Source organism: Diadema antillarum, unplaced genomic scaffold (genome assembly GCF_040938485.1).
Source record: "Diadema antillarum isolate AM-2024a unplaced genomic scaffold, OU_Dant_1.0 scf00000071, whole genome shotgun sequence".
Classification (NCBI taxonomy): Eukaryota; Metazoa; Echinodermata; class Echinoidea; order Diadematoida; family Diadematidae; genus Diadema; species Diadema antillarum.
Window position 1 is genome coordinate 13,298,635 of NW_027270960.1, and position 10,351 is coordinate 13,308,985.

The following is a 10,351-nucleotide window of genomic DNA, read 5'->3' on the forward strand; positions in this document are numbered from 1 at the left end:
ACTAAAAATCAGAGACAAATCAGTTCATGCACTTACTTGGCGACGTGAGTGTCAGGTTGTATTGGTCTAAATACTTGAGGACAGGTAAACACTTTGCTCTCTGAGAGGAAGGTGGAGGTATGGTGTGTGTGTGTGTGTGCGCGCGCGGGGGTGTTTTACAAAGAATTAAAAAATCTTAAAAGTTTATGATATACTATTGGTTTCCCATGTTCAGTTTCATCAAGGAGGTATGTGCGATACCTCCTTGGTTTCATTTAATATTTTTAGAATCCACTTAAAATTTTTATCAAAATTTATGGAAAGACTCCTTTGTCACTTTTCCTATTTTGTATATTAATGCCTGCATGTAAAAATGTCCCAAAACTTCATTTTCATTCGGCATGTTCGGAAGTTAGGATATCAATAAAGACGCATACAACATCCCATAGTTTAAGTCAATCTTGATCTTTAAGATCGACTTAAGTTCTTTGTGAAACAGCTCCCTCGCCATTTTGACGCGAAATCTTTATAGACCATTCTGACAACAGCCCCGAGAATACCCGCTCTGCAATGTAATGTTTTGACATATTTTTCTGTCTTAATCAATTCCTTTGCAGAGAAAAGTCAGGAGGATAAGAGTTTTACGGAAGTTATCGAGCCAATGGACGAAGAGGAAGAATCACTGATGACTATGATTGAAAACACGAGCGACTTGTTAGGAAATGTACTCAGGTTATTAAAGGTACGTATTTCACGTTCTCATGAATTTGAAGAATCGATTCATGCTGAATCACCTTGTCCCCTATTATCATGATTACCGCGGAGAGGTTGATGTTACACAGTGTTAATGGTAGTTTGAGATTTAGCTTTTGTCAAGGTTAACGTATTCAATCACAGCATTTTTTTTTGATTGGTTCGGCGATCTAATTTTCCTGGGATAACACGTACACAATCAATCCACGACGCTCATCCATGAAGTGTGAAAACAAATGAATAAAGCTAAGAAATTCATTCATGGGTTGGGATTTGGCATCGCGGTTTAGAGAATTGTGTGGGGTTTAACGTCCTATCATTAAATTACCGGTAAATCTAAAATCCAAATTAACGAAATTTCCTTATCTCATGAGTGTTGCTGCCAGGTGGAAGCGCATCCTGTTTAAGAATTTTCTCGTCACTTGTTGAGGAGCTGCTCAGTGTTTTCTTATTCGATGAAATCAATCTTTGTGCTTGTCCATTCTCAGTTTCATAAAATCTCTAGAGTGTGAAAATATGCATTGTTTGTTTTCAAGATGATGACTGAGAAAGGAAAATTAGTGCTACACGAGACAATTCATCACTATGTTGTTTTTGGCACCTTCGGGTACCAAATAGAAATCCGCCAGTTTGTTGAACAATTTACATTTTCTTTTTGGGCTGTACCCCAGGTTACCAAAGGAAAAAAAAATATAGTTGAAAGTAATTTCTAGTGCTTTACGGAAGAAACTTTTGTTGCAACAACGAGCTCAGCAGTACCGCTGCAGCATCATAACTTCAGCGCTCATGACACACACTACACCAAGTGATCTCAGTGTCACACACAGAGAGTATCACTGCACCATGCATTAATACCAGTCCACAGAAAATGTAAAATAAGTAATCATAGGACAAGTTAGTGGATTAAAATAATCTCTCTCTGAACCACTGTCCCAAATTTTAATAACAGGTTTTCAAAAAAAGATTAAAAAAGAAATGTTATTATTATCAGTACTGTAATTACGGAAAAAAATCCCATAATAGGGCTTTACTGACATTAGGGGATCATTATTGCTGATCTCCATGATGACAGTGTGTGAAATATACATCTTATGATCACGAGACGGCGTCATACAAAGCGGTACCCTGGCGTACCTTGTGGTGCATCATTTTATCCGATAATTCGGGAGAAAATTACAATGACAAGAATGTAAAATTTTATGTCATTATTTTTTCTTGCAATGATTTCAAATGAAATACAACACAAATTGGAGAATCAATTCCATGAACCTATCAAATTGGTACGCTGAATTTGGAAATACCTTATCTCTAATGGGGTAATTTAAGGAAAATCGTATTAAACCGGAAACAATGGATGTGAAATGCAACACACTCCAGCTTTTCGGGGTCACGGACATTTACTACGGCCTGACAATGACTGGGCCATGTTTATATTTCAACTCACATCTTTCATAGTTATCAAAGCAGTAAATTATGCTTATTCTGTATTGGATAACAAATGATTCAGAGAAGTCAGAATACTAACCTACCAATATCAAAATACCTAAGAACAGAGCATTTATTGATTTTTATCACAGCTCTTTCTAAGGGGTATACAATATTTTGGGGTTACAATTCGTTATTACGAAGGTTCGTTATTCCAAAGGTTCGTTAATCCGAAAATGGAAAAATGTACGCTATTCCGAGGGTTCGTTAGTACTCATCTTCTTTAAATTTTCAGATTAACGAACTTTCGGAATAAAGAACATCAACCATTTTCATTCATGAATACTGGAATACAAAGGTGTATCATGAAATCAATCCAATAACTTTAAGTTCTGTGATATCTGAACTAATAATGTCTCCTTGACGTCCCCTGACACACTCAATATTCTTTCCCTTGTCGTCGACGTCCACAGTTCGAAAAAGACGAGCTTGAAAGGTTAGCGATGAGACCTTACGAAGACGATGGTGAGGACGAAGTCACCGAACAGAGGGCGAGCGAGCGTCTAATGTCCTTAAGGAATATCTTGAGGAAGTAGCGGAGGCCATGGTGTAAGTATATTATTGGAGGATGATGTCAGTCGCTTGCTGTGAACACGAGAAGCGTGAATCGATAGAGGAACACTTTCCACAAATGTCAGTCAGTGAAGCAGGTTTGATTACACATCTTTACGATCTATATCATCGCACTGGTGCGTTTATTGACGCTCAAAATACGAATTACTGTGTATTGTAAATCAGGAGACCTTTAGCATGTCTACAGAAAAAAGAATAAACATTTTTCTTCTTCTATCGTTTTTGTCTTGTGACTTCAAAAGATCACGTTGCTTTTTATCGTTCTGTCCGAACATGGCTACTTGATATAACTGAATGTCAGCCTTTAGAAACTATAGCATGGAAGAAAACTTAGATTTTATCTTTCTGCTTTCCATTAAAATGAATAACGATCGCAGTATTTGCAGGAGTAACCAGCTCCTAAATGGGTACGTGGGCAGTAGCAACTGTAGTTGTGAAGTCTCAAACGCGTTAGCAAACAGATGCCAATCTTATCCGTTATCGTATAATCGCAATTCATTGAATCGCTGCAGAAAATTCAGCGCCAAGTGTGTGCCAATTTGTGAATGCACTTGCGATTAAGCGTCCTAGTCCGCCACAAATTCGAAATCTCATACGGTCAACGATTAACACGAAATTGGAGTGTCCTTCTTTTGTTGCTGTTAAAACATACGGGTAGAAAAAATGGCGCTGTTGATGATCCGAAGAAAAACTTTGGCAAACTCTCATTTGAGCCAAGATTTGTTTTGAGAGTAATTTGACACAAAATTTCATCAATCGATAGTCAGAGAAGTATAAGGGAAAATGATATTTTCGAAGCCAAACAAGTAGCAATTATTTTCTAGCTGTTAATGGGTTGTTCATCATCAATTTGTAAGAGACACTACAGACCTTATGGTGAGTGAATATATCTGTCATTAATAATACCCACATCTTTACAAAATAATACAAAGCCGTTTACCCGTAGTGATATTAACGGTATCATAAGCAATGCTTTATAAATACGCATGGCACTTTCTTTTAATAATTTTACTTCATATTCTTCCATTTGTTACCCTTGAAATGTTCTTAATTTCAGTGCATGGAAATTACACAAGATAAACTGCATAATTTAAAAGTATATATGGAATATAGCAACATATAGATATCATATCGTACTTCTCTGTTCCTTGGGCTGCTGAAACAGGAGGTAATTTCATTTATCTCTCAAGAACATTGAATGTGATAATAAGAGAAAGAAGGAAAACGTGCACTATAAGAGTGTTGAAAAGAAGGTCCCTTACATAAACAGAGCAATGATAATTGTGCCTCGAAGAAAAACACGCCACCTTGGTGAATGAATTATTCGTCAACCGGCATATTATCAGGTCCTTCACGCTACGATACAGATTTGGGAATAGCATACATATTCCAAGATGATGAAAGGCTTTTCGTCCACTAAATTTGAAACAGGTAACGAGCCGATTTATTAAGCAAGCAAACAATTAAATAAACAAAATTGGTCTCATCTTTAACCAGCAAGACCTCAAGTAATGCGCGCCATTGATAAGCTTGTACGTCACTTCATAAAACTTAATAACCGTCAGTTTGTCATTTTGCTCATTCATCTGAACGAAGATGACTCATCCGGAGACAAATTGAAGAAGTAATGTTCAAGGCATTTGTTCGAGTCAAATTTCTCCGTGATGCGTTCAAGTATAACGAATGGTATGTCGTACAGTAGTTGACATTTAGGACTCCAGATGAGAGAACATTAAAACGTCAGTCATTTTATAAATTGAGATGGTCTAATATGCATCTCCGTACTCTTCGAATGTGTATGCCCGGCTAGTGACGACATACTTTTTTTTTATCTCTGTGTTTGTTTCTTCTTGTAATGTTCTTATTCTGAAATGCGATTTCATGGATGTTTTCATTTATAATCTGTTGACAATATTTAGCCATTTGACGATTTTTTTTCCATGCTTTTGCTGGCCTGATTTTTTACTTTCATTTAATCAATCATTGGAATGTTGTATAACAATTTCTCGAAACCTAAATTAAAGAAACTAAAACAACTCATAATGAACCAACCATCCTGATCAAATTTGTTATAATAAAACCAGTGAAATGACTTACGACCACTTATCTCATAAACATGGTGGAATTTCAAAATAATAAGAATAACCGTAATCGTCAACCATTATATCCAGTAAATGTCTTTTGATTGATTGAAACGGAAACAAGTCCATATCTTGCTCTTATCTGCTTTGTATGGTTTTCTCTGATTTTTCCTCAGTTCCGTTACCAAGCTTGCCATCCACTGGGGCGACAGCAAACACCGGCCGATGCTTGTGGAGTTGGATGTACAGCAGGATGTAGATAGACCAGTAGATAGTTGTTTGAAGAAAAAACAAAACAAAAGCTGACAAACATGGAACGAAAAAAAAAGTTACTGTTACTATCGTTTATGACACGTGAGAGCATTTCATAGATGGGACATTTTTTAAAGAAATTATTTCAAGAGCACAGATCCTGTGTGATTATGACTCGACTACGCATTAATTACGTATTGTTTTAAATATTTAAACTCTCTAATTGTATGTTTTTGCACACCGTAGCTCTCTGAATCCTTGCCCCTATTACCAAACCATTTTATCATGTGTATAATCATAATATTAATTCTGAAGTTTTAGATTTCGACGTTCAATATTGTAGTCACATGACATCCTGCACCAACACTTGTTGTGCTCGAACATTTCTATTTCCATTTCATTTCTGAGGCATGAGATCTTCGGGTGATGTTCGTTATTCCAAAACACACAAATTCCTTGTATCTGGATGTTCGTTAATCCGAAAATGACAATGAGTTCGTTCATTCGCAAAGTTGTGACGTTATTGTCAAGGTTTGTAATTCTGAGATTCGTTGATCCGAAAATGAAATAAGGTTCATTATTCCGAAAATGAAAGAAGGTTCGTCATTCCGAAGGTTCGTTAATCCGAAAGTGAAGTAAGGTTCGGTTATAAATTGATAGTTCAAAAATGAAAAGAAGGTGCATACTGTATGAACCTTCGGAATTACGAACGTTATTTCGTTTTTTATATTAACGAACCTTCGAAATAACGAATCTTTTTCAGTTTCGGAGTAATGAAACTTCGGAATAATAAATCTTTGGAATGACGGACTTAAACCAGACTTTTCTGGCAGATATCGTCACACTTGCCGAAAGTTCATTCTTTGTTGTTTGGGCAGAAACTGTCTTGAATTGTGACTGCGGTTTTGAACCACATGCAGTTTATAAGACAGCGAGTTGATGCTCATAATTATGTAGATTAGCTTGCGTTAAGAGTCAAAATAAACAATGTTCACTCGTGTGAGGGCACTGTAGCTTCTTTCAAACTATTTGAATCTTGCCAGATCATTTTAAAGAAACAAAAGAATAGAACGAAGTGGCCAATGATGTAAATAGATGTTAAGCAGTGATAAACTGGCGTTTCATCTTTTCTATACGGAAAATTTGTTTTCCATCATTTTTCTGCAAAAGTAAATTGAAATGGCATGGTACCCTTCTTGTATAAACATGAGGACAGATCACGGTAATTTCTGTCATACGAATGACAAATATTCCGTATCCTTTTCAGGCAGAATTTTATTTGTTTCAACATCATTTAAAAAAAAGAACAGTGTTCAATCTCAACGCACTCATTTCATCCTGTATTAAGACCATAAATTGATGTCATTTCGAATATTCACGGAAATGAGAGGTTTGACGTGAAGGTCGGTGTCGTTATCAGTTAATTTTTAATTCTCGAATGGTTCTAGTCAAAAGATTTGATCTCGACGCCCTGCTGCAAACTATTAAGATCAAATTTTATTTTTTGATTCCTCCTGCACCATTGGTCGCCTACGCATCTCATCTTTGCAATTTGTTTTCCACCATCAATATAATCCTTTTTTCTAATTTACTTTTATCCATATGGTATTCCAGTCCAGGGTTTTGCAGAGTCGGCAGTTCTGGCACAAATGGTGAAAACAACCGCAAACAGATTTGTAGCTTAGTTTTGACATCTGCATAGGATGTGAAGTATTCCTAGAATGCGTGTTGCGTCCAAAGGCCAATTCATATTGGCAAAGCTCTCCACAAACTGACAGATATGTAAACGAACGGAACGCTGGAGTGAAATGGTAATTAACAACTGAAATCAGCTCTACAGCATTTCATTTGTTTGCAAAGTGGGAAAGAGACAAACGATTGACTTTACAGTGGCTTGAGCTGTCTTGCTGTAGAATATTAATGGTGCTTGAGTAGTATCGACGCTTGAAACATGCTGCTACGGTTAATCAATCTTTTATACAATAATTTCTGTCTATAATTGAAGACAGGGTATAGCAGTCATTGTTCAGAAATAAAGGATAAGGATTTCTTTTGTTTGTTGACATTTTAAGCTTCCCACGAAGCTTTTAATATCAGTATCGATTAAGATTTGATCAGTGATTATACCTCAACGTGTAACGCGAATTGGTATTTTCGTTTGTACCTGTGAGATCCTAAACCTTTCATAATCATTGATACCATATTTTAAGTTTCCAACAAACAAAATGAGTTCCCGTTAGCCCAATAAATGGTTAAATCTGACAAGAATACGATACCGACTTAATCAACTTAATCTGACATCAGGAATAAATTAAAAGATTGACACGTTTTCACCCCCTCAAAAACAAATGTTACTCTCCACATCATAAACATGACAAGGCATAATATCTAAGGCAATAATTCAAAAGCCTCGCAATTCCTACATTGGTCTGTACGTTAGAATGAAATCAATATAGATAACGCTTGAATTCCTCACCCTATATATTCATGAAGAGCAGCATAAGTGGAGAAAAATCACACCACGGTAATAACACTGATATTGTCCAAATAAACATTTTAAGTTAGTATACCCAAACTTGCTAGTTTTACCAATGGTTGTAGCAACGCTAGAGATGACATCAATAATAAACAGAAAGACAATGATTTCGACAACGATATCAAATTGTAATAAGGGCTTGCGATAATTCGTGTTTAAATCAGCATGGGTCGTCAACTACGAATTATTGTAAACTATGGTGGTCATAGTGTGTGGCTTAGTTAACTGTTTGATTTTTTGTTTGTTGAAGAACTGATCAACTAATGATCAAAGAAAGAGTGCAATTTGATGTCACAATCTCAGTGCATGAAAATGTCTGTATGCAGTACTCACACAAACGCGCACGCACTACCCTGAAGTGCTCCAGGACACTCGTGCAACTGGCGTCGTTGGTTGTAGAAAACACTTTCTACTAAATTCATGCTGTATGCAGTACAATGTAACACTCCGCTGAAGGAGAAACCGCTGTTTCTTTCATAAGCTATGGCGCCTGTTTGGCGGCATAAAAGTCTACGCTGGGAAGAGAACATGTAGTAGTCTAGAGCTGCGTCATCTATAAAAGGCGAGGACGACTCTTTATTTCCATTTCTTTGATATGTTAATGTATCCGTGTAAATATTCAAGACCTCTTTTGAAAAGAAGACAATAGGGAATATTGTTTTCTTTAGTTATAGCTAGTGAAAGGCGGCATACTGTAAAAGCACTGTTGCTTAAACAATTATCTGCTGATAATAAGTACTGAACAGGAATACTAATACCGGAACACTTTGCTGTTTTACTTGACAGCCTGCTTAAAACACATCTTGCTCATGTGCTTACTAGCTAGAGAAAGTATTATGACGAAAATCAAAAGACGAATATTCGGGGACAAAAACGATATACGTTGCTTCATCTATTACGTTTCAATAATTATGTGGGCATCCGATTAAACGTTTTAGTAATGTGTTTGTGTAAATTTTGTCTCTCGGTATGCAATGCTCTTTGAAGTAATCGTCTGTTAATAGGCCAGTCATGACCACAATGACGTCAACATCGTGCGTTGGAACGTCAAGATGCTTTCAACAATCATGAAATAGCTAATGCCTGGCCAGACCCATTGTCTAGACGACAATGACAGCTTTTATCAGAGTTTAATGGTAATCAGTTCTCCATAATTGGTATTTACGTAGCCCTACTATAGCGATCACTGTTTCCGTGAACTCGAAAACGGTTTCAACCGGTTTGCGAGCAGACCTTGCATTTGTAATCAATTTCGCTGCAGTCACTGCTTGCTATTAAAAAAGAAGTCCCATGGGAGATTTTGTTAAGTTGTGTATAGAACTGTACATCATCAGGAGCTGTATCAACGTTATGAACAAAAGCGATGTCAAGTACATGTACTCACCAACAATTGTGTGCATTATTTGCTGCGGCCAGTCGGCGACATGCTTTCGCGACATGCTTTCGCAAATATGTTTCGATTATTTTTTTCTCATAACGCATTCAGTCTGTCTCGACCATTCTGCTTCATTTGCTCTATGGGATCCATCGTATAGGAAATTTTTAATGACTGCGATATCGTTTCACATTCGATATTTCTTTGTCAGACATGAAGAAAGAAATCACTTGCTTGCTATTTCACATTTACTGAGATCATGCGGCGCACATAAAATGAAAGTGTTTGTAAATTTTATTGAGAGTTATTGTAATGTAATTTATCTGTAATGTGTGTCGTGAATGTTGAACTGTACACAGGAAGCTTTGTCCTTGGTTTTTGTTTTGTTTTCTGAATATCTTATGCTTCGAATAAAGAAATGTCATCAGAGAAAAGGTTACGAAATCTGTAAATTTGCAGCTACCATGTTAGTTATTGACGATCAGATATGAAACAAGATTGACAATTGTAGGTTACATTCTCATTCTTTTCGATAAATACAAAGGAGCATAGCCACTTTTTTTTTAACACAAACTAACGAAGACAAACTAGCTGGACGCCAATGATTCTGCCTCGTGGCCAAAGCTTTTGACGAGAAGAATTTGACAGATGACTGTCTCTTGGAATAAACTTATTCGACTGACGATAATTCGATAACCCAAAAATGCTTGCGTTGTACAGTTTCAAAACGAATGTTCTTTCTCGCATTACATTTCATTCATGTGCCTTCTTCGGTCAAATAAATAAAATCTCATTGGAGCTCCAGGAAAAAAACGAGAGCCAACACGTGCCGTTGTTTTATTTTGCTCTTCTCGGATGCATATACACCATAAATGTGATCAATTTCCAACTTAACTTTATCTTTAGTTGTGTTTTAGTTTCGTTGTGATATCAAATGAAGAAAGATCAATATTAAAGTGTGTTTCTTACACTAGTCTTTAATTATACAAAAATAGCAACTTATAGGGAAAGTGGTTTTTTCCCGAAATATAGGTCGTTTGGTAAGTACATGATAATGACACCGAGACACAAGGAAGTGAAAGAAAAGCAAATGAAGATAAATCGAACCATCAATGTATTTTGATTTTTCACAACAGGCATGTACACTCCATTGAAATTGATAAGTTTCATGTTTGGGAATGCATTGATTAACCCCATTTGAACCAGGCAATTTTCGCCGTTAAAATTGTTGCGAATAAAAATTGAACAGAAATTTTATCATTTTAAGGACTGTAATTGGTAATCATGATATTTTTCAATGTCCGAACGTGTAAATTC

The 10,351-nt window shown here is 36.4% G+C and overlaps 1 protein-coding gene across 1 annotated transcript in view; it reads left to right on the forward strand.

Moving 5' to 3' along the window:
• Window positions 1-9,473, forward strand: part of LOC139717049 (uncharacterized) — a 66,028-nt gene extending 56,555 nt beyond the window's left edge. Inside the window, exons 3-5 of the mRNA XM_071628559.1 lie at window positions 597-721; window positions 2,631-2,766; window positions 5,048-9,473. Of these exons, the coding sequence (XP_071484660.1) occupies window positions 597-721; window positions 2,631-2,753 (248 nt within the window). The 3' untranslated portion in view covers window positions 2,754-2,766; window positions 5,048-9,473. The remainder of the gene's footprint in view (window positions 1-596; window positions 722-2,630; window positions 2,767-5,047) is intronic.
• Window positions 9,474-10,351: the final 878 nt, after the last annotated feature.